The 25,042-nt window shown below is 45.1% G+C and overlaps 1 protein-coding gene across 8 annotated transcripts in view; it reads right to left on the reverse strand.

The window, feature by feature from the left end:
- The window catches only part of SPECC1 (sperm antigen with calponin homology and coiled-coil domains 1), a 257,749-nt gene that overhangs the window by 56,910 nt on the left and 175,797 nt on the right, over positions 1–25,042 (reverse strand). For all 8 annotated transcript variants that reach the window (XM_045778245.2, XM_045778240.2, XM_045778241.2 and 5 more), the window contains 6 exons: positions 24,596–24,774; positions 11,115–11,260; positions 9,988–10,088; positions 7,779–7,860; positions 4,524–4,680; positions 86–188 (listed from right to left, as the gene is read on the reverse strand). In XM_045778245.2, coding sequence (XP_045634201.2) covers positions 86–188; positions 4,524–4,680; positions 7,779–7,860; positions 9,988–10,088; positions 11,115–11,260; positions 24,596–24,774 — 768 coding nt within the window. The remainder of the gene's footprint in view (positions 1–85; positions 189–4,523; positions 4,681–7,778; positions 7,861–9,987; positions 10,089–11,114; positions 11,261–24,595; positions 24,775–25,042) is intronic.

Consider the following 25,042-nt stretch of genomic DNA (forward strand, 5'->3'; position numbering starts at 1 on the left):
AAGCATATGCATGCACAGGACAGACACGGGCACAGGACCGCTGCGGCCCACAGCAGGCTGGAGGTTGGCCGATGCTGTGACTTACCGCGTAGCCTTCTGTTTTCTTTTGGCACCATTTCAGGAGAGCGTTGCGCTTGGAGCCGCCATATTCCCGGGCCAAGGCAGCCAGCGGGTCTCTTCTTTCCACGCTGGTTAGGAAGAAGAGCACAGAGTAAAGAGAAGATGCTAATTTTTAGAACCCTCAAGTACGTAAGAAGTAAACAACTAGATTAGAAAAGCAAAAGTCTAGGTCTCTCCAGGGAGACTCAAGAGAAACAACCAAATCAGTCGTATCAATGATACATTTCATTATGTCTCACACTATGGAAAAAATGAAATTGTACTTCTTGGCTATCAGAAGTCTGGAAAGAGGATGGTTTGGGTTTTGGTTTTTTTAAAAATCTATCTGTTGGCTCCATCCATCTAGCTCTTTCTTAACTTAAGTACACTATCATTTTAATGAAAAACACTATAGAAAAAAACACTCTGCAAGTTGCAAGGCTTCGCCTATATCTACACAACATATAAAGTTAGACTGAAAGGGCATTTAGAAACACCAGATTGGCTGCTTATGGAGAGTGCTGGGAAGGGAGATACAAGGTGCAAATCCGTAAAGATGACTCCAAAGAGGGTCTTCGCACACTCCAGGGGTGGCACTCCTCAGCTGGTGCTGCATTAACACAATTTGGAGCCCCTGTTTAGCCAGAGGAAGTGATTTTACTAATTAAGCCACGATAGCATTCTAAGAGCAAGAGCTTAGGTGCCCCGTTCTCAGTTTGCTCTAGACGTCTGTTCATCTTTACACTAGCTAAGATTATCCACATCCTACCAAGGGATTTAAGACCACCCAGTTTCTTCCACGATGACTATCGTGACATGAGAACTGTGCTCTCCAGCGTTCGAACAGCGTGCAGGAGAGCAGGGACAAAACAGCGGACATGTGTCTGCAGCACCAACTGTTAACAGGCAACAATTTAAGAGTACAGTTCGCCCCTGAACAACACAGGGATGTAGGGGTGCTGACCCCACACACAGCTGAAAATCCATGTCCAACTTTTGACTCCCCAAACCTTAACTACTAATAGCCCCTGGTGGACAGGAAGCCTTATCGATAACACAGAGTCGATGAACACATGTGTGTATGTCACATTTATTGTACACTGTATTATTACAATAAAGGAAGCTAGAGAAAAGGAAATGTTATTAATAAAATCATAAAAAAGAGAAAATAAATATATAATACTGTATTGTATTTGTCAGAAAAAATCCACGAGTGGACCCGTGCAATTCAAAACCTGTGAAACAGGATTTACCCCTAGATATATGTATCAGGGCACATATTCAAGAATGCACAGAGAAAAAAAAAAAAAGAACGCACAGAGCTGCACTTTTTATACTAGCAAGAAGCTGGAAACAATCAAATGTACATCATCAGGAAAATGGGTGAATGGTGGGGTATTCCTACAATGGAATACTATACAGCAATAAAAACTGATGAATTATGGATGTATGCAATAACTTGAATAAACAGGGGGAACAATTTTGAAATAAAAAAAAACATGGGTCCATGTGTACAAAAATTTCAATGTGAGTAATACATAATATTGTTTGGGGATACAAGCATACACGGTGAGACTGGGAAAGAAAAGCAAAGGACGTCACATATCACAGTCAGAGATGGTGGTGACCTTGGAGTGGGGCAAAGAGGGCGGCTGACAGGAAATTTCAGTGGTAATAATAATTTTCTTTTCCTTTAACTGGAAGGTCGATGTCCAGCTGCATTGTCGTTCTTTATAACTTATATATATTTTCTTGTTAGTATTTTGTATCATTTTGACACTTAATAAAAATATTTTTAAAAAAGATTGTATTTATTTATTTGAGAGAGAGAAAGAGAGAGCAAGCACAAGTGGGGGGAGGGGCAGAGGGAGAAGCAGACTCCCCGCCGAGGAGGGAGCCTCACACGGGACTTGATCCCAAGACCCCAGTATCACCACCCGAGCCGAAGGCAGCCACTTAACCGACTGAGCCACCCAGGCGCCCCTTAATAAAAATACTTTAAAATATTTTTAAGGAGTCATAGGATGATTCCAGACCCCAGCAATCCAAATTAAGGTAGGGAGATTTTTAAGAAAATGTCATACTTGCATTAAAATTTTTTTCGTGTAATTTGGTGGCTGTTGTCCCCTGCGCCTTGCGTCATACTTGCATTAAAATTTTTTTCGTGTAATTTGGTGGCTGTTGTCCCCTGCACCTTGCGTATTCGTGGACATAAGTCCATGAGTTTCTGTGGTCAGAGTCGCTGTTAACTATGAAGTTACGGCAACTTTGCCTGTGTTTGACCCTTCATTGCTTAGAACTGAATTTCTAGGTCTGACAGACCAGGGAAGAGTAAAATGAAGGTTTGGAAAAGAGTTTCTGTATCCATGGATGACTAAAACACTAACTGAACAGATTTCTTGACAAACTAAGGTTAACTAGATATGATGCCCCCTCCAAATTAATAATAACAGGATGAGAGCTTCCAAAACAAGTGATTTCTATCCTGTTGTTTGTCTCAATGACGTAAGTACCAAAATAAAATAACACATTAATCTCCACTAATTTAATCTTTCATCATGAAGGGTATAATAAAAATTGCATATTAATATACGCATAGCCTTTTTGTACGCATTTCTGGCATCAAGAAAAGAGCAGTTTCAGGGGCGCCTGGGTGGCACAGCGGTTAAGCGTCTGCCTTCGGCTCAGGGCGTGATCCTGGCGTTATGGGATCGAGCCCCACATCAGGCTCCTCCGCTATGAGCCTGCTTCTTCCTCTCCCACTCCCCCTGCTTGTGTTCCCTCTCTCGCTGGCTGTCTCTATCTCTGTCAACTAAATAAATAAAATCTTTAAAAAAAAAAAAAAAAAAAAAGAGCAGTTTCAGGACAGCACTAATTCTGGTCCTTAAAACTAGTTTTGATCACTTAAATCTCCTGCTCACAAACAGGAATAATCTGGGGCTTTCAGTTAAATCTCTGAAAGATATGACTTCATTTATTTGGGTCCAAATATCGGCTACACCCAAAGACATGACAAGAGCTGAGCTTATTCAGACTTTCCTAAAATCCTTTTATAATACTCATAACGGTAGTGAGAATGTCTGTGAAGCAGCCCCACTTCCCCAAGTGGCTAGTGTTGTAAATCCATCCGTCTGCCCGCTCCAAAGCACTGACTGGATGCAATGCTGTGTGGGTAGCGTGGCCCAGAGGGGCCGGGGCAGAGATCGAAGTGCAAGATGAAGTATTTACTGCGTTACTAAAGTACAGCTAAATAAATGGGGACAAAGGCACACTCACGACACAAGAGTGAGTTAAATACCCGAAAGAGCGAAACACACGGAAATCAGAGAAAGGGGGTGTCGATGCCACGAGGGGGGCTCGCTACCACCTCCTGGAGCATTTGAATTTGGGGGGAAGCACTTAGGAGTGTGAAAGGACAGAAGGGAGCCGGTTCAGGCCAAGATCCTGTGAGCGGTGGCAAATGTTCGTGTTAGCTGCAAAGGCTGAGAATAAAAGTGGCCGGTGAGCTGGGTGGGGCTAAGCCTTGGAGAATGGAGGGAGCAGAGGACAGGAAACATGGGTGGAGGGGGGCATGACAAGTCACGGGAGGTTTCTGAGAAGGTCTGCATGGGATACACTCCGTGTTTTCGAAGACTGACTCCACGTGGAGAAGCAATGGGTGAGGAGAGGATGGGGAAGTGGCTGGAGAAGGCTTGCTGGGGTCTGGGGGAGCAGGAGCACTGAACAGGGAGGAAGTGGCAGAGGCGGGAGCCGCCCTGGCGGTCTCTGTCCCCTCTCTCCCCCACCCCTAATATGACTGCTAACAAGCTCTTTCGGTGCTGACTTCAAAATGCCCCTCTGATCCTTCCTATATGCCACTGTTTCGAGTACCACCACTCGAAGTCCAAATCCAAATCCCACAAACTTAGTGGCTCCCCACCGCTTTACCAAAATGAGTACAAACCGCTAACCTTGGCAATGAAGACCGTTCATAAGGTGACTCCAGCCTGCCTTCCCAGCGGTGATATCCGGAGCACCTATCCGCCTCCCTGGCCCATACAGTGTCTGCCAGGGCCACTGCCCTCGTGAAGCCCCCAGGCTAATCTAACCAAACGAAACCACCCCCAGTTCCCTGAGTGTTGTGCAGAGCTCCTCACAGTGACCCCTGTGGGCCCCCTGGCAGAAATGCTGCCTCCCCCCTCCCAGACTTCTTGACCCAGCTAATAAGTCCCCAAGAGTCTGTGTCTATTTCTGTTTTTACAACCCTTATTTCACTTTGCACAGTCCTGCTGTCCGGTGCCCTCCTCCCTTGTTGAAAGCAGGTACTGTGGTCGTTTTCATTCAGCAAATACACGTACAAGTAAACTGACTACACAGGGGACAAAACAGAAGGAAGACTCCAAGGTCATCGGCCCAGTGATGTCTCACTGTTTAAAATGTGATACCTGAGTTTGCTCTGTGGTTTCAAGCCTCCAGTGGAAGCGCTCAGCAGCCTCGTGTTTCCGAAGCCCAGAGAAGGGGGTCTGCTCAGAGACTCCAGCGAGGGACTCTTCCGGAGATAAGGGTCCGGTTTTAGGTCCTCACCCCTTCCCTTTAGAAGATCTGTGTGAAAAACAACATAATCACCTATTCCTGGAAGAGAAATTTGACTGGTCACCACACTTTCCTCCCAAGTACAACACAATTCTCATTTTATTCCTAAGTATAAATATATAATAAATATAAATTCAGTGAGTTTCTGGATTCAGTAATAAAAATACAAATAGGGACATGGCCTTTTCTAGGAAGGATTCTCCAGGCAGGACTGATTACATAATTCATAATTCATAGACACTAATGACAAATTAGCCCCTTGTTCAAAAATTATTAAGAATTTCAAGATGGCACCCTCAGAGCCTTGAACCAAAGCCCTTCTAAGCGCCCCGCACAGGTCACACCCCCACAGAGCCAGCCCTGTTCCCAAGTAAAGCACTTTGTTTTAACTGAAGGGCATCTGAGAAAGAGAGAGAGAGAGAGAGAGAGAGAGAGAGAGCTGGCAGGAAGATGCCCAGTGGGAGTTTCAAGGCAGCAGGCAAAAAGCTGGGTACCAAGAATGATACCGACTTTACAAGAAAAAGAAGCCATTCCAGTCATAGGGTCTGGCTTGCTAAAAATAAGCAAAGCTCTCTGCTGTTATATTAGGAGTCAAAACAGGTTAACGAAACAGTCTGAATCCTCCAGATGCTATCTTCTCAAGGACCACAAGAGCACAGAGGCAACGGGAGCTCAGAGAAGCGAGATGACTTGCTCAATGCCACACGACAGACCTCGGTGACCAGGCTGAGTCCACGGTCACCTCCTATGACACCATAAATAGTCATGGAAGAAAACAATACTTGTACAGCGAAGAGCCGCCAATTATGGGGAGCGAAGTGGGGAGTGAGGCTAATGAGCTTGGAAGAGGAGAGGAAAAACAGAGCTTACATCACTAACGAGAACAACAAAAACAGTGCATTAATCCCGTTTCGGCAGCTTCTGATGACCTCAATGCTGGCAAGGCCGGCCTGAAAGCAAGCAGTTTTTTACCGTGGAATCCTTTTTTAGTCGAGTAAATAGAATCCTCCGGGTAGACAGGTGCCTGGTCGGGGCAAAGAGGGGGCGCGACAACGGACTGTTTACTTCGGGGTAATAGCTACTGTGGTTTGAGCGCTAGGATTTAGCTTGTCAATTAAAACAACGGCTTCTTTACACAAAAGGTAAAGTGGGAGGGGCAGAGAAGACACAAATATTATGACCATGGTTAAGATGGTACGTTTTGTGTTACGGATATTTTAGCCACAACTACCAAAACAAAAAGAAAAAAAAAAAAGAAAGGCTTGCCCAGGAATACATCACTGTGCATATAACCACGTTATCCCCAATTTTCCACTACATGGCAAGTGTAGAGAACTTAAATCAGGTGGGTTTCCAATGCCCTGTGTTGACCTCCCTTCCATTTCTAGGAAGGGGGTGCTCGGTTTGCACAGAAATAACGACCTGCTTTACCAGACTCACTCACCCTTTCTGTTTTTTTCCTTATTCTCCTGCCCTTGGACACCGTTTCCTTCTTCCTTGAGGTCATTATTATGACTCCAAGTCCTATAAGAAGCTCGTATCACTCCTTTCTGAGGCTGCTGATCAGAGCGATCCCTCGCCTCATCACCAAAAGGCAGCGTGGTAGAAAGAACCAGAAGAAATCCTATCCTGGTCCCAGAGCCATTCAGCATCAGGGGGCCATCTACCCATCCCACTTACTCTCTGTAGGGCTTGAATCTCTCACGGGTAAAATGTAGGGGGTGGGCCGAGGTAGTCTTCAAATTCTCAATATCAGTGTCTATCTCAGCCTGAAATCCTCTTATGCCATGAAAAAGAAAACGAAATTCAGAAGTGGGGAAAAAGAGAAAGGTGGCGAGCGAGGTAAAGGATTTTCCAGTCAAAGGGTGAAACTTATCTCATAGAAACAACTATTTTAAGAAGAAAGCTGACCATGTTTGACCATGATCTAAAAGTAGAGCAGTGGGAATTCCTTTTGATTCCGTGGCCGTGTTACAGAAGTTTTGTCTGACGCTTAGAAACACAGGATTTCTATCCACACAGTCCAGATTTCTGGCTTTCTTGCCTTCGTACAGGCACCAGTAAATAATTCGTTTAGGGTTCTTTTCATCTCTTTTGTTGCCTTACAGCAAGGACCACAGGGTCATAGACATACAGTTCTGAGGCCTATATCCGGGACAAGCTGACCATTCTGCTACTGTCTCTTTGTTCTGACAGGTGAACTGAGTGGAAAGGGAACAGGGGCTAAGGTGAAGGCCAGCCCTTCTGCTCACCCCAATAGCCGGCCATGTTCGCTCAGCCCCTGCAGCGATCCTCTGAGGGAGACAGCACTGTTTCTATTTCAGAGATGAGGAAACCACAGCTCAGAGAGGTGGAATAATGGGGCCAAGCTGCAGGCCCACCCCTGTGTGCCCCCCTCCGTTACGGCCGCTTCACACTGGCCACCAGCACGCGAGGCGCAGGAGTGATAAAGTGACGCAGAGGATTGTGGATTCCAACCCCCATGTCGTCGTCAGGATCCGGATATTAAAAATACCCGGAGTAACAACAGGAAGAGGGCTACACTCAAAGGCAAAGATATCGCTAAAGAGGCATATTTTAGGAATTATGGAAGCAAGAGACCTTCAGAATCAGATAAGATTTTTCCCTAAAAATAGTTACTTTTAAAGACGGTAAGATATTCTCTCGAGATTCCATAAAAAACGAACAAAAAAACCTCCCCAAAGTTAGACATTTCTCCCAAACACATGCACGCTGAGAAGTACAGCGGCAGGAAACAGGATCTAACGGCCCGAACACAAACACTTAGAGTCTTAAATTGCTTGAAATAAATGCCATCGACTATTTTTCTAGGCTCGGTTTCAGGCAAAGAAGAAAAGTTAACCTCTCAAAATAAGGAGTCAAAAGTATTTGCGGTTTTTTTATTTTAAAGACTTTATTCGTCAGAGAGAGAGAGAAAGCACAAGCAGGGGGAACAGTAGGCAGAGGGAGAGGGAGAAGCAGGCTCCCCGCTGAGCAGAGGGCCCGATGCGGGACTCGATCCCAGGACCCTGGAATCATGACCTGAGCTGAAGGCAGACGCACAACCGACTGAGCCATCCCAAAATATTTGCTGTTTAAGGCATTACCTGAGAGGGGAAGGTCTGGAAGATCCAAACGCTGCGTCACACCTTTGCTGGCCGGCCGAACGCTGCTGTACGTTGAATGCCTCTAGAAAACCAAAGGGCACACCAGCTTAGGTGAGCTTGTGACACCAGCGACAGCATGAACAGGTGTGTGTGTGCGCACGTCCATACGACGATTCTCAAGCTCATCAGAACACCTTATTTATTTGAACTGATAACAAATGCAATGGGCACAACCCTCAAAAGGCACAGAAAGGACATAAAATGAGAAGAGCCTCCCTTTGGCTCCCATGACCCGGTTCTTCTCCTCGGGGGTAATCATTAGTCATCAGCTTTGTGAGCACCTTCCTGGAAAATTCCACGTACATTCAAGGGGGTGTGTAAAAATACTGATTTTTAATGGCCAACAGGTACACGGAAAGATGCTCAACTTCACTCATCATCAGGAAAGTGCAAATCAAGAACTATAATGAGATATCACCTCACACCTGTTAGGAGAGTCATTATTTTTTAAAAGAGAGAGAGAGAGAAAACAACAAGTGCTGGCAAAAATGTGGAAAAATTGGAATTTTTGTGCACCGTTGGTGGGAATGGAAAATAGTGCATCTACTATGAAAAACAGTAGGGAGGTTCCTCAAAAAATTAAAAATAGAGCTCCAGTACGATCCAGCAGTCCCACTTCTGGGTATATCTCCAAAACAACCAAAACAGACTCTAAAAGAGATTTCTGCACGCCCATGTTCCTCGCGGCACTACTCACGACAGCCAAGGGGTGGGAATGACCTACACGTCCACGGACAGTAGAATGGATAAACAAAATGGGGTCTGTACACACAGTGGAATATTATTCAGCCTTAAAAAGAAGGAAATCCTGGACGGACCCTGGGAGGACGGGACCTGTTATGCTGGGAGGGACCGCGTCTGTGGCGGTGGGAGCCTAAAGCAGGTGCTGAATTTTGACAGAGTGGTAGTTCTAGGCAAGCCCTTAGAGAAAGACTTGGCGGAAACAGAAGTCCCTTCCATGGGTCAACTTTGAGATGTTCTAGGAACCTTTCCTGGAAGCGTAGTGGAGACCAGAGCTCTCCCTGTATTCAGTTCCTTTCTGCGGGAGGCGCTAGAGTGATTTCCGGCTATTTGCCAGCTCATGGTGATACGCTCTCCTGCAGAAACGGCCCTTTAAGTGGGCGAAATCCATAGAAGGGATTTCACTGTATTGTTTTTGCAATAAGGTGAATCCAAAACAAGCTACACACCCGTCAACAGAGGAGTGGTTAACAGATCACCACGCATCACACAGCCTTTACGAAGGATGCGTGATTTCTCCAAATACTGACACTTAAAGATGTCTCTGATATATTCCTGCGTTCAGTCAACGAACATTTACTGAGCTTCTACTGTGATATAACTGTGTGCCAGCCACTGTTCCGGACAAGAGAGAGAACAGCAAGCAAAACAGATAAAAATCCCTGCCCTCTCTGCGCTGGGTGTGGAGCCTGCTTAAGATTCTCTCTCTCTCTCCATCGACTCCCCTACCCCCTGCTCATATGCGCACACATACACCCACTCTCTGTCTCTCTTAAAAAAAAAAAAAAAAATTCCTGCCCTGAGGGATTACATTCCAATGACAAAGTGAAATGAGTCAGTGTCTGAACAATGTGCAGTGTATTCCAAATTATAAAACTTTCTCTTCCCCCCTACATACACACACACACACACACACACACACATTTTTATACTAAAGAAAAACATCTAGAAGGATACACAACAAGCCATAAACAGTGGTTATTTCTGGGGCTAGGGAGCAAGGGAGATTTTTTAACCCACTCTCTTTTTTTAAGATTTTATTTATTTATTTGAGAAAGAGAGAGACAGAGATAGCGAGAAAAGAGCACGAGCAGGGAGGAGAGGGAGAAGCAGGCTCCCCACTGAGCAGGGAGTCCGATGTGGGGCTCGATCCCAGGACCCTGAGATCACGACCTGAGCTGAAGGCAGATGCTTAACCGACTGGGACACCCAGGCACCCTGCAAAATTGTAATTTTTTACTTGAAGTTTCATTATTATTATTCTGCGCTTATTAAAAATGATGTTCAACATGCCTCAAAAAAATAAACCAAGTGGTTTTCGCTTCCCCTTTGTTGCCTGGGCATTAGACAGCATCGCGGTTCCACGTGGCCCAGACCACCACCCACATACCCAAGGCCCTCAAAATACCTGCATTGGGGAGACAGCGGCAGCGGGAGCGGTCCTCACTGGAATTCCACTCAGGGGACTTCTGGGGGCTTTATGGACAGAAATATTCTGTCCGGCTCCACCTGCCAAGAAAAGAGATGGGAACATTTCTATGTTGTTCCAGTCCCAAACAGCGAAGAGTAGCTCCTGATTTGTTACTGTTTTGGTGCCTACAAGAGTACACCGTGATGCTTCTAAGGGATTACATTTACTCTGTTCTCTTGTTCTCTGGACTAGTGTCGAGCTGGGGAGAGGGGAGAAGTCGACTAAATGGGGGCTGGTCGTAGAGGTGGGACACACAGGGTACAAGAAAACACACGTGATGAGGCATCTTCAGCAAGAAGGAACAGGAAAGTTCTTGCACAAACCATTATGGTTAGCTCATTTCCCATCTGGACTGAATGTAGTCACTGGGCTTTCGCATCTTTTAGTATTTGTGGTCTCATCTTCATCTAACTGAGAGCTGCGGAGGATTTTAGTGAAGACAACCAGGTCTATCCTAGCAGTAGCTATGACTCCAGTCTCTCTATATGACAGGCATAATTGCGGTGGCCGAGAGAAGAAATATATTGCTATTTTGGGCAGATGCACATTCGGTTTCTTTTATTTACTACATTATTGTGTGTATAGACATGCATTTTTCTCATAGATGTAGTTAACAGTGAAGAGAGGTGAACGGTGAGCCAGAGAGATGTTTCTAGAACAAGCTGGGAATGTATCGAGATCAGGAATGACAGGTCAGCACAGGTGGTCACACACAAGACCAGGCAAAGAAAAGTCTAACAGGGGAGGGGAGGAAGGCCGGGGGTCCAACAAGACAGCCAACTACAGACTCAACACCTTGTTTCCTAGGACATGAAGCCTCTGGTTGGCCCTGCTCATTCTCATGAGACGCTAAGAAGGAAGCAGTAGTAACCTGAGTTTAATGGACACAGAGGCAGAAAAGGAACGTGGCAAGTCTCTTGGATACAGTGACTCCGTGTGGAATGATCTAGACAGAGCCCCTGTGGTTGCATCCATTCGGGGCCAATGCAGAGTAGAGACAGGCTTGATATGCGGGGCCACGGTCGGAATGTGAGTTTTGCTCATGAGACGAAATGATGAAATACCTGACCGTCCCAAGTCGAATGACTTGATGAGGGACTTAACGGTGGTCGCAGATTCTGAAGGTGTTGGAGATGTTCTGTTCACGTAGACGCCATGCCACCGGCCGGGAGCCTCGACCTCGGGCGGCCCTGACTCTTCATTCACAGGTCTGCATGGTAAAGAGCAACAACGAATTGAAAAGGTGGAGGATGTTCCCATGGGGGTCGGGGGAAGAGACACAGATGAAAACAGAACCAATGTGGAGAAAAGAAATCTGGAAGGAGGATCCCAAATTTCAAATCCTGTTTTCTGTATCAGCTCTGCCTCTTCAGGAAATAATATAGGTCTTGCTCTCAGTTTTTATCAGAGATATTTTCTTGGGAATGGCCAGAAATAGTATTTTTGGAGGCAGAGTGACTTGACATCAGCTCTAAATACAAAGGATCTAGTTCTACTCTGCATATTGTAAAAACAAAAACAAAAACAACCCAAACCCAAATGTTATTTATCATAAATATTTAGCTATATTGTCCATGGTGGACACAACAGATCGGCTTCTCAGAGTGCCTATTCCAACCCCCATTTGGCACACAGACGTTGGGAAGATGTCATCTCAGGGATCCCCTGTATCTAGGAGCTCAGATGTGACTTAGAATCTACCCATCAGGAAGACGAGGATAAGACCTGGATCGGGACCCGAGTCGGGGCAGGGAGGCAGGGCACAGGCTACCCTGTTGGTAACCTTCTGCTGTTGGTAACCAAGGCGATACCCTTCCAACTGGGCAGCTGACATCCTGATTTTAAGGCTTCCCCCGAGAGCCCAGCTCTGTGCTGTGACTTTGGGAGTTGTTCCTGGAAATTCAGCCTCGAGTCTGCTTCTTCAGCCCTCCCAACAACCCCGCAAGCTGTTTAAGGCCTTTCTGCTTAAGCCAACTTAACAGTGATCTGCCATGTGCAACGGAATCCCGACTCGGACATCATTCGCCCTCGCGGAGGGAACCATTCACAGTCCTTTAGTAAACCCTTCTACTCTCACGCAAACATTGCCGGTAAGCTCTTCCTATGGATTCTAACTGCGAGCACAGATTCATGAGAGAGTCTTTTAAAGACCGATCATCTGATTCAATCCTCTTACGCATGGCCTCATCTGGGACATGTTAGCATGTCATTTAATCTCCCTGTGAACGAGCCAAGGCAAGATCTCCCAGTCTTCTGATTTCTGAGGCACTGCTCTTTTTCTTATAGCAAACGGTCACCAGCTGTTTTGCGAGATGACGACTAATTTATGAGAATGGCTCAAACAGAGTATTTCTGGCAGCGTATTTTAATAAGGTCACTGGAAGTTTAAAATATTTATTTACTGATCTTTTTGGAATTAGTTCTCATAAGCTTCGGGCGTTGGATTTACTTGTCCTTAATTCTCGAAGCTTCCTTCTGTTGCTCTGTGATCAACGAGAACAGAAAATGTTTAAGCGAAGCAGAGCTTAGAACACACTTTTGTCTCCACAGGCCCTTCTTGGAAGTGGAAAAAAAAAAAATCAAGACACTGATGACTTCTTTGAAAGAAAATATCAGGAATTTCAGAAACTGGTAGGGCGCCGGGTTTGAAAAAAATTTTTTTAATTGAATGAGTTGGGGTTTTTTGTATTTTCCCTGGTGTGTTGTGCAATATAAAATCAGGTGTGGAAGATGCAGAAAGAGAATGAAATCAGGTTAGGTGCAAGCAGGAAAAAAAAAAATCTTCAATTTCCAAACCAGCCATTCCAAGGAAGGATGGAAACAAAGTGGGCCACCTTCTCACCAGCCCATTTAAAGGACCGGCTATCGAGGGCTTTGCAGAAACTCAGGGCACCCTTCAAAGGAAGATCTTGTCCAAATATTCGTTTTCGTCTCATTCCTTGATAATTTAATGAAAACAATTCTACATCCGCTCAAGTGTTTCCTTCGATTACCTAAGTTTCTCTGTGATTCAATATAACAAGTGATAAATAGGAGTCCTTTGGACTCCGAAAAACATAGCAAGGTGACAAGAGCCAATTCCCAGTCCTGCCTTCAGGTACCCAAAGACCATATTTCAACTGATCAGTCTGCTTGGCTAGAACAGGAAGAGTATGAGAAAACTTTGCGAGTTGTTTCAGCAGATCAGAGAAGCTGCCGAACTAAACACCCCCCATGTTTAAACAGGGACATGCACACGTGTGTGTGTGTGTGTGTGTGTGTGTAAGCGTGTGTGTGCGTGTGCGTGGGGGGGGTAAGGGGATTCACAAAACAAAGCCTGGATTGAAGAACCATAGAAAGCAGTTATGAAGAATGCTATTGGTTTTATTAGTACAGTACTTTCATCATAAATAGATTTGAAATTCCTTTACAGCCTGTGTTAGGATTGTCTGGGATCGACCAGTGACAATCCTGGCAAGAAATGAAGTATTACATTTTCTCTGTTTCAAGGAAGAATAAGACGCTGTATTCAATAAAGGATATTAAGAAACGTTAAGCATATAGCCAGGTGTACGGCAGCCAACTCATTTAATACAGGAGAAGCTTCAAGGTACCACTACTGGTTAAGGATTAGTTCTATGCTAGCTATCGTCTCCCAAAGACAGACGTTAGACTCGAAGGTCACTCTGTAAAAGAAAAATCACACATACATAGAGTCAAAGTGAGCTTCGAAAATCCCCCAATCACCCGTAAGTACAGCGCACGTGGTTTTGAAGGTACAACTGCATACAGACACACCAGCTTTCCATAAGCCTAGTGCATTCGGTTTCCCTATAGCACTGAAGGAGACCTTCTTTCTTCAGGGGCATCTCAGATGACACAGCCGCCATGTGCTCAGGCGCCATGTTGGAAACAACACAAGTAAGGCATGTTTCCACCTGATCCCGGCATGTAAAACTATGAAAATAATGGATAAGTTTTACACCAAAAAATGTGTGTATAACCCCATAGTAAGTACCACGAGTCTTTAAAACATTATCTAATTTTCAAAAAAAAAAAAAAATTCACCTCTGTAAGTTATTATCCCTTATTTTAGATGAAAAATTTGACAAGGTCACCTGGATGGTAAACAGTGAATCTGGGATGTAACTCCAGCTCTGTTTGACCGTGACTTTCTCAAATTTTCTATAAGGCACAGGTGTCCTGTGAGGCATACCAGGTATATATAAAAAAATAATAATACAGATGGTATTTCTTCTTAAAAATTATTTAACATAGATTTTAAAAAATACTATCAGTATTTATTTCATTGCTCTTATTTTTACCCAATAATCTGCTCTCAGGAAGTAGTAACGTATACCTGAGAATGACAGACACTTGCAGGCAAGGGCCACGTTATAGGCTCACTGTTGGTCCACCTTATCTATCTTTTGTTATAATTTAAACGTATGTATGTGTGTGTGTCTGTAATTATCTTTTATTTTAAAAATGTTATCACATCTAATTCACTGGTGTCCTTGTTTGGTTACAGAACGGCCTTCAAATGCTGTGGGTTTCCACGGCATTACATCATCATACAGGACACATGGCCGTGGCGTCTATTCCGATCCAAGATTATGTGAGCTCTTGTACATACTCGAAGTATTCAAAAGTTAAGTACCTTTGGGAAATGTCACATTACACCACTGCTGCCTTCCCGAATGGCGGATCCGTATCCACAGAGAAGATCAGTCATGTCGATCACCTGTTTGCAATGCCTTTTTCCTGAAAAACTGAATAAAGCCCAGCTCCTGGCCCTTCCCGGTGCTGGACAGACTTCCCACCTAGGACTCCCCTCCACACAGCTCGTTTTCGGACTAAAAGCCTAGCTACCTGAAGTTCTGTTCCTTGTAGGTCCTGTCTCTGTGCCATTGCTCATGCTATGCCCTTACCTGGAATCCAGTTTTCTCAAAATATTTCTTACTGTTATGCACGAAACGAGTCTGAGAGAATTCTGTAGCTCTAGAGTGAGACAGAAATTAGTTAAGTATTCTGCCTCTCAGGTATCTGTGTTTTTCTGAACTTCATTTTTGAATTTCAATAGAAGCATATATAAGACACAAAAACAAAAAGGGTAAGACGGCAGTTGGAACACAAGCATCTTCGTCTCCAAATCCCAGCAGTAAGTGTCGTTAAAATCCTGCATCAGAACTGGAAGCTACAGAATGAGATCATCTATGTGGCTCAGACTTTGAGGAATTTCAAAGAAATGAAGATGTGGGGGAACCCCAGGGAGGTCCCCTCTTTAGAGGGCCAGAGCTGGGAGAAGCCCTGAGCACACAGTGTGTTCGTTCCAGAAGAACTCGGGGCTAAGTAAGATAGGACTGTCTGAGGAGGCCAGAGATGGTTTATCCCAGGTAAAAGGACAGTGGCAAAAAGGGGCAGATTAGTGTGGAGGTCCCTTAAAAAGTTAGAAATTGAGCTACCTATGATCCAGCCATTGCACTACTGGGTATTTACCCCAAAGATACAGACGTAGTGAAGAGAAGGGCCGTATGCACCCCGATGTTCATAGCAGCATTGTCCACAATAGCTAAATTGTGGAAGGAGCCAAGATGCCCTTCAATGGATGACTGGATTAAGAAGATGTGGTCCATATATACAATGGAATATTACTCAGCCATCAGAAAGAACGATTACCCAACATTTGCAGCAACATGGATGGGACCGGAGGAGATAATGTTAAGGGAAATAAGTCAAGCAGAGAAGGACAATTATCATATGGTTTCACTTGTTTATGGAACATAAGAAATAGGAAGATCGGTAGGAGATGGAAGGGAATAATGAAGGGGGGGGTAAAGAGAAGGGGGAATGAACCATGAGAGACTGTGGACTCTGGGAAACAAACTGAGGGCTTCAGAGGGGAGAGGGGTGGGGGATTGGGATAGGCCGGTGATGGGTATTAAGGAGGGCACGTATTGCATGGAGCACTGGGTGTTATACGCAAACAATGAGTCATGGAACATTACATCAAAAACTAAGTATGGTGACTAACATAATAAAAAATTATTATAAAAAAATAAATTTTAAGTTTTAAATTTAAAAAAGGGGGGGCAGATTAGGAAGATCCACAGTACATCCCTAAAATGGACAATGACCAAGCAAAACTAGGCCCAGAATGCTGGCTCCCACATTCCAGTTTCGCCAAGAAAGGAAATGGACACAGATGGATTTCATCCACTAGGAACCTATTCTTTCTCTGTATCTATCTGAGCTTCCATATCTCCGATATGTAACATAAATTCACCTTAAAGAGCCTCCTTTCTGGTTTGGGATTTTAACAGCAGTCACAGCCAAAGTGGGTACGGATCTAAGCAGACACTGGGCAAGTGTCAGGTCCTGACACACTCACCCGTTTAAGCAAGAATAATGATGGACAATTATCTGCTCTGCCCCAAGACCTGCCCTGACCTACGAATATATCCCATAACATAAAACGAAGAGAGTAACTGCACTCAAGAGACAGTCGACATTTATACATTTATGACAGGAAACAGAATTATACACTTGATAGCATCTGCCTGGAGAAGACAATAAAATTCAAGAAAAGAGGAAAATATATGAAAGACGACGGTTTACGACAAAAGGCTGAGTCTAAAAAGTGATATCAGCAACCTAATAATCCCATTAAAATATTTTAAAGCAGAACCAGCTCAAGAGAAAAAGAAATGAGGGCATACAGGGGAAGTCTCTCTGAATATAGATGAAATAAATAACGCAGAGGTGGGATTTCAACTTGGTGGGCAGAGGACGGTTTTGATAAACGGTGCTGGCATGACCGGCTGTCCAACTGGGAGAAGACCCATACCTCACAGCAGACTAAACAAAGGAAGGCAAGTCAAGTACCTGAGAGAGAGAGAAACAGATAAAGAAAATGTGATAACCTATTTCTGTAAGATGAGGGTAGCGGAAATCTTGAAAACAGAGAACCCAGACACAGTAAAGGAAAATACTAACATTATACTGCGCAACAATATAAAATTTTCCGTGATAACGATGGCAAAGCCAAAAGGCCCATAATATCCTGGGATAAACACACATCCCTAATAAGATGCTGACTGATAAACGGATAAGAGAAAAATAATCAGTCTGCAAAAAAATAAACAAAAGTGCTAAACAAGCAATTCTCAACAGAGGAAAAGCAAATGGTTAACACATAAAAATTTCCCCGGGAAAATGCAAATATAAAGTACCAATGAGATAGCATTTTTTGCTTACCCTATTGGCAAAAATTAAGATTATATTATCTGCATCTGCTAAGGCTGTGTATAGACAGGCACGTTCGTCAAGAATAAAATGTCATAGGGGCACCTGGGTGGCACAGCGGTTAAGCGTCTGCCTTCGGCTCAGGGCGTGATCCTGGCGTTATGGGATCGAGCCCCACATCAGGCTCCTCCGCTATGAGCCTGCTTCTTCCTCTCCCACTCCCCCTGCTTGTGTTCCCTCTCTCGCTGGCTGTCTCTATCTCTGTCAAATAAATAAATAAATAAATAAATAAATAAATAAATAAATAAAAATCTTAAAAAAAAAAAAAGAATAAAATGTCATAAGGGGCGCCTAGTGGCGCAGTCGTTAAGCGTCTGCCTTCGGCTCAGGGCGTGATCCCGGCGTTCTGGGATCGAGCCCCACATCAGGCTCCTCCTCTATGAGCCTGCTTCTTTCTCTCCCACTCCCCTGCCTGTGTTCCCTCTCTCGCTGGCTCTCTCTCTCTCTGTCAAATAAATAAAATCTTAAAAAAAAAAAAGGAATAAAATGTCATAACCCTTAGGCAAGTAATCTGGCAAATCTATTAAAATCAAAACTGCATATCCTCCAATGTAGCAATCATACTTTTAGGAACCCATCCTATGAAAATAAAAACAGATCTATCATGTGGATAAGGATTGCTATTATGCCATTGTTGGGAAAGAAAAGACTAGAAAATATAACCTTGATGTTCACCAATATGACAGTGTTTGAATATTCTAGGGGCACATCCATCCTCTGGGACACCATGCAGCTATTAAAATGAGTTAAATTTGGGGCGCAAGGGGGCTCAGTCAGTTAAGCATCCTACTCTTGATCTTGGCTCAGGTCTTGGGCTCAGGGTCGTGAGTTCAGGCCCTGCATTGGGCTCCATTCTGGGCATGGCACTTACTTAAAATAAAATAAAATAAAATAATAAAAAAAGAAAAAAGAAAAATCGACCTGGAAGGATGTCCATGATACACTGTTAATGTATGTTATATATTTTATAAAAAATATAAAAACGAACCCCTATGTATTTATACGAGTAGAGGCAGAGGTAAAGAAAAACAGATACACTGTGAACACTGATTACCTTATAGGGTGGTACTGGAGCGGGAAAAGATGACTATTTTTCACTATACAACTCCATTTTGTTACCAGGGTACCTAAATATTCATGATTAAGAAGACATCCAATATATCAAATCACCAAGTGATCTACTTGTTTTTACAGTTCAACAAGATAAGCCTGGACTTCAAATGCCATGTACTAGATTGTTTGGGAAACACCGGCATTTTGCTTCAACAATTTATGCAAAATTAGTTATTTTTGCTCCTTGCCCTCTTGTTCCAATAATGAAATCATTTTAGAAATTACATTCATATTTAAAATCACAGCGTCCTGCCTACAACTTGTATTGAAAGTCCGGCTTGCTTCTGGCTCAAATTCTAGTTATCGGACATGGCTTTGAGTCCTGAAACCACCTGCACTAGAAAGCCGAGGACAGATGGACATGAAGGTCCTGCAAACATGTGGCCAGTGATCATAAACCAGGCAAGAGACTCTTCCGAATGATAACGTATTTATTTAGCACTTCATGAATGCTTACGTATAAAAATATTCAATGGTACCCAGAATAAAGACAGATCGAAATACGGGCTGCAAATACAGCTGTGCATCTGAAGTTGAGGTGATTTTCCTTTTGTTTATATTTGAAAACCCCTGGCAAGTGAATGCGGTATCGTTCCAAGAAAATCTCTGTCTGAGGTAAAGCTCTCCCAGTAGATCAAGGGGACAATGCCAGCAAGGGTCCAAGCTATTTTCATGGAGGACACATCGACCTCTCTTCTACCACCAAGCGAGACTTTTCTAGGGATTCTGGGCTCTCCAGTTGGACGCGCCAAACTGTCCTCCTGAGTTAAAAAGCCTTCCTGCTCCTCACGTCCTCCTACCGATGGGAGCTCCTGTCTCATCCTGGGGACACGTAGCTAAGACCTGCCACCGTCTGGACGGCACAGAGGGTCCTCAAGAGAGGGCCAAGCTGAATCATGTGCAGATCTTCACAAACTCTGTACTTCCGAAGTTTAACATCCCACTCTGAATTCTGGATCACTCTGAATCATCCACTTCTGGATTGAAAGTCTTTCAGTTTCCAGGGTAAGTTTTATTCCTGAGGCCTTTAACTGTAGTCGTTCCTTAATTTTTCCGTCAGATTCCAAAGGGCATTGCCACCATGTAAGCTGACCCGTTCAACGACATCCTTTTGGATCAGCCAAACGGCACTTGTGTTGAGCCCCACGGAAGATTCTGGAAATCAAACCCCAACTGAGTGGTGGCTTGTTTCGAATGAGGTAAGGAAGTCAGACCCCAGCTTGAAAGGGCTCGTTGGAGACTTGATATAAAGGAAGAACTTCCTAGCTTCTTTGGAATGAGACGCGACACAGACGGCTTCCTATTTTGCCCTAAGTAGTGTTAATTCCAAGACTGTCAGATAACCATGTTCAAGAGAAAGCACAGATATAAACTCCAAAAAGTAAGACAGAGGCACAGGTTGCGTTCAGCAGCGCTCCCTCTGCACACGCAAGTTACGTATAAAAAAGTGAGTTTCACAACATGCTTGTAATTTGTCTTTTTCGGAACAACTTCATCTTACGCTCCATAAAAGATTGCTGAATCTTCTGAGAAAAAGAAGGAAGGGAAAAAAAAGGGGGGGGGGAAGGACCATCTTTGATCGTGCAATGAGTTGCTTCCAAAATGTAGAAAAAAGGTAGAGAGACTTGATCGCCACGACTGTGTGAAACAGAGGCTGTTATAAGGAGACAATCTGGCTCTTGGTAAAGAGGTAATTTCTCCCCCACATTATTCCCCCTTTCATATAGAAATGGCTGTAGTTTCCCATCATGGCAAGGGCTGGGCTGTCTTTCTTCCAGCAAATGCTCTGCTAGCTGACAGAGACCATGGAGCTGTGAAAACAGAAATGGAGGGGGGGAAAGGCTGGTAAAGGAGTTACTCGAGGCAACATGATCTCAGGCTACAGACAGAAGAATTAACAGCTGCCACTGCCCCACAGGGAAGAGCTATATCTAGAATGGGGCCAACAGGTTTGAATTCCTACTCCTCTCATCTTTTTGGAAGCCAAAGGTCTTTGCACAGACTCAAGACATCACTACTGGGGTCCTTTCACTAGACCTTCTCCAACAGCAACTGTTGGGAGAGTAGAGACGGCCAGGACACCTAAAATCAGGCTCCTCTGTCATTTACAGAGTGGCTCAAGCTTCCCCTCTACTGTCCTACAGTCAAGGCTGGGGGGAAAAAAATCAACCACCCAGAAAAAAGGATTTCTTTCAGTATTGAGGCCTATCAGTCCTAAAAGGCCTAGGGGAAGCTCATGTCCACACTTTCCAAAGCCACTCTGTGAAGACGGGGGCTGGGAGGCAGGGCAGCAGACACAGTTCGTTGCGATTCCAGGCTATATGTCCAACGCCGCCAACGCAGATTCCAGCTATGGAAGCAGAAGGCGTGGAAGGGTTGTGCTGGGAGCCCAGAGGGCCAGCTTCCACATCAAGGGCCAAAGTGTCAGGGGCCCCTGAGGCTCAGATTAGGAACCCCCACGAGAACCGGTCCCCTCTGGCAGGTCTGGGGAGGCTGTATCAAAGTATCTGCAACAAGAGAGCTGGAAAAGGTATCTCAGTGACCCCGAGCGTCTACACTGCCAGCTCCCACACTCAGCCTTTCAGTGACAGCTCCAGAACCCCCGGGGCCCGCGGCTGTGACACACGACAGCTGTAAGGACACAGAGTGGCACAGGCAGGCGACTGACATTAGGGAAGGATACATTGTGCACACAGAGTTAGAGCCGATTCCAGAAGAGTCTGGCAGTGATGGGCCACCATGCTGCTCGCTTCAGAGGTGACGACGCAAGAGCCAGTGGGAGAAGCTAGACATGTTCTGAATCTCAGACCTTCTGCTTAGAAGTTCCTACCGCTAATGAGGCACCAATGTTTAGTGTTTTTAACCATTTTTAAAAAGATGTTTTCCATGGATGTTTATTGGTGTCATAGGAGTAAAATCGAGTCACCCTAAAAATAATGGTCTTTAGTGTTTCAGAGTAAGAGGAAAAACGTCTCTAGGTCTTCCCCTGTTACTGTTCGAGAAGCCTGTGTCATGCTCTGCAGGTCAACAATGTCCTCCGTGTGGCCCATCAAGGCATGGAGGGGAGCTGCGTGTGTGTCCTCTGAATCTGGAGGCCAGGCCCCAGGTCTCAGCTTTTCAGGAAAAAGGCTGGATGTTTTAATTTTGATGGAAGTTTGAACTGTAATGGTGTGCTCTTAATGGCTCAAAAGCGGAAGAAGCCGGAGTTGAAAAAGTTATTTGTTATCCTTTCATCCTTTAATGTATCAGCAAAACAGATCACTTCCAGGTACGTAAAAACTACATTGGCTGGTTCAGATTTCTGGAACAGAAAGAGGAGGTCCACAGCCCAGCTAAAATGTGGAGATGCCACTGTTTCCAGGAGGTTCCAAGGACTGCATTGGACAGATGGTGCGGTTGGCATGTGAGTTCCTGACTCCCCCATCAGAGAAAGGCCAGCTGACCAACTGGTCTCAGAGAACAGTGGACCTTCCAGGGCCCTTCAGTCGCAACCCACTCTCATCGCCTCGTTTGGGGGAGGGAACAGCTAGGTCTGGGATAGAAACCTTGCCAGTTGGTGGCAAAGCCAAGACTTGAGCCTCGTTTCTCCATCTACTCTTCACATCTGTTATTCTGACTCCAAAACAAAAATCCTTTTGAAAACGTAATAGGACCGAAGATTGCTAGCGCACTAGTTTTTAGAATTTTCTAAAATCCTAGGTTAAATAATGTTCCACTTGGTTTCACCTGCTGAGTTCTTGGTAATGAAGGCTAACTTGTACTCACACAGAGGCGCTTCATCTGCCCACCTACCAGCCTGACTGTATCCCCTCAAATGCCTGGATATGCGAAGTAAGAATGAGAATCGGTAAATCCTGTGTTAGGATTGAGGTTCTTTTCAAATGTTCTTACCTTCTCTTGGTTGTACTTGGAGGACCTCATCAGAGAATTTTCTGCAAGTTCGTTGGCTGTGGCTGAACCAAGAATGCCTTTTGAGTTCTCATATTTCGAAATGACTGTCAAAGTCAAATCGAGTTTCAGTCGAGAACCCATTCAGCCAGGATGGAAACACTATGTCACTTCAGGACCTTTGAGCGTGTGGGTTGGTTTCAAGTCTTGCTCAGGGGATGGTTCAGGATGTGGCTGAGCCAGCGGCGAGTGACTTTCAGAGTCAACTCTTTAGAAGGGGCAGTCTGCAGAGTCAGGGAGGAACCCGGGTCTGGCTGCCGTCTGAAACCCTGCCCAACTCAACGACAGGCCAAAAACACACTGATGGGGTTTCAGTAATATGCCGTGTTCTGGGCTGGTGTCAGCCCTACACTGTTGAAATGTTTTGTGATAAGGGATTAAACTGCTGGATTTGGGTGGTCGGTTTGCAAATCACTAGAAAATTAGAAGAGAAATGTACCGTGTTTATTAAAAAAAAAATGAAGTGACCCTATGTTTAAAGATGTAGAATATTATATATGGACCCTAAATCGTTGGGATTTGTGCAGAGACTTTCTATGGTATCAGAGTTCAAGTTGTAAAATCTGGCCTGTGTCTTAGAGTCTAGGTAAGAAATGCAGCAGCTCGTACGATAACTACATGAACTTGGGACTCGTCCTGTACCGTTTATCTTTACAATAACATACGTATGAAGTGATGCAAGTTACAGTCTGGTTCCTCTTCCAAAAACACACATCATAAAAGCAAGACAAGTGGACAAATGAAACAGAAGCAAAAAGCAAATGAGGGGACCTCATGTTCATTTCAACAGGGGACATTCTCTAGTCTTTTCGATTCTCCTCCCTCCTTAACTTAAAATTCACATGCTTTGGCGGCCAGAGGGTACAGGTGTGACTATAAAATAATGATCTTGATTTTCAAGGGTGACTCATGGAACTAGCTACACACATCTTATCTGAATCCTTCCCTACAGTCTGTTTTTAAGCAGGCTCTGTGCCCAGTGTGGAGCTCAACGTGGGGCTTGAACTCACGACCCTGAGATCAAGACCTGAGCTGAGATCAGGAGTCGGACGCCTAACCTGACTGAGCCACCCAGGCTCCCCTACAGCCTGTTTTATATGAAACTCATAAACAAAGGAAGGAGGGACTGACTGAAACAAGTTTGGTAAGAGAATCAAAACAGAATCCTGAGAAGAAATTTACTTTTTCTAGTGTCATGAAACTCACAATAATACATCAGACCCAGAGGCTCAGAATCTGGCCAATGAATAACTCTCTTGATCTTGGAAAACATGGAGAAAGGGCCAACTGCACAAATCAGCATTCAGAACCTAGTAAATCTGACTTAAAATACTATGTTTCATATTTGAAAGACACCTGAAAATTCCAAATAATTTCCTAATATCCAAGAATCTCAAAGTTAGGGACAGTTACTCCTGACTGGGGAAAGGGAACACTGCATTCATTTAGGCCTAAAGTACTGTTTGTCATCTCGTCTGTGAACCCCTAAAATTTCAAATAATAATGAAGTCTGAGCTCACTTTAGGAATACCTGCCTCTGAAACTTTGCTGTTAGGAAGAACTTTCTGGGACAACACACGGTGTGATTTCCCTCCCTCGGAACTCAAAAGGAAAGTCACGTGTTAGCCAGACGTATGTTCTCCACACTCATCCTTTTTAATAAAGGGGCTTATTTCAAGGGCTTTTGGAGGCAGCCCACAGGCATGGCCGAGGGAGAAGCATGTCCCTGGGCCGGGAGGAATGGGCCCCTTCACTGGTGGCAAATCCCCTGGGAGTGAGTCCAGCCTTGCCCAGGGCATGAGAGGGACCCACGTGAGGTGTTGCTGTGGCCCGTGGAAGTGCGTGGTTTCCTGCACTAATAAACACCATGATTTAAGGAGCTATCCTAGACGCACTTCTCTTCTTTAAATGCGGGAGGACCCTTGGCTAGAACTTTCGCGCACAATGTACGTGAAAAGTTTTCTCACTGCCTTGGGCCAGAGAACGGCAGTGACCCGGCCCTGGATGGACCCTTCTGGCCGTGTGGCGGTGGCAGCAGCGGACGAGTGAGTTTAGGAAAGAAATAAAGGTTCTGCACAGAGAGACACAGAAGCGCCACGTCTCCAGACGGCGAAGGCTCATGCGTGGTGATTAAAGGAGAAGCCAAGCACGGTGCGGGTGCCCGCCAGACTCACAAACGTGTGGCTCTGTCGTGACCCACCTGCCCTGGCTCTGCATGTCCCCTAGCTCCTTCTGCAGCCTGGCGTTCTTCTCCTCTTCCTCCAGCAACCTCCTCCTCACGGTGCGCAGCTCCTGCTGGGCCTCACACTTGATGTCGTTGGCCACCACCACCGCCGTCTGCAGGTCCGCCTGGAACCGCCTCCATTCCTCCGTCTCCTCCTGAAAACGCCAGAAGCCACACCTGCGTCAGAGGCTGGCCGGGGCGGCGTGTGGGCAGGGGCCCCCGGGTCCCCCATGTCAGTCAGCGAGAAGGACCGGCCAGGTGGCCCTTCGCGAGCACGCTTCAATGCCGTCCCACCACCAGGAAAAGGAACAGCACGGGAGGGAAGGACACTTGGTGTTATCGGAGTTTATCCTGAGGCTGAAAAGCTGCTTTGATTTTGTTTCCTGCCAACACTAATCTGTGGTTCCAGGGCCCACGGGAAGG

The sequence above is a fragment of the Ursus americanus genome, chromosome 14 (genome assembly GCF_024610735.1).
Source record: "Ursus americanus isolate L20-20 chromosome 14, mUrsAme1.1.p, whole genome shotgun sequence".
NCBI lineage: Eukaryota > Metazoa > Chordata > Mammalia > Carnivora > Ursidae > Ursus > Ursus americanus.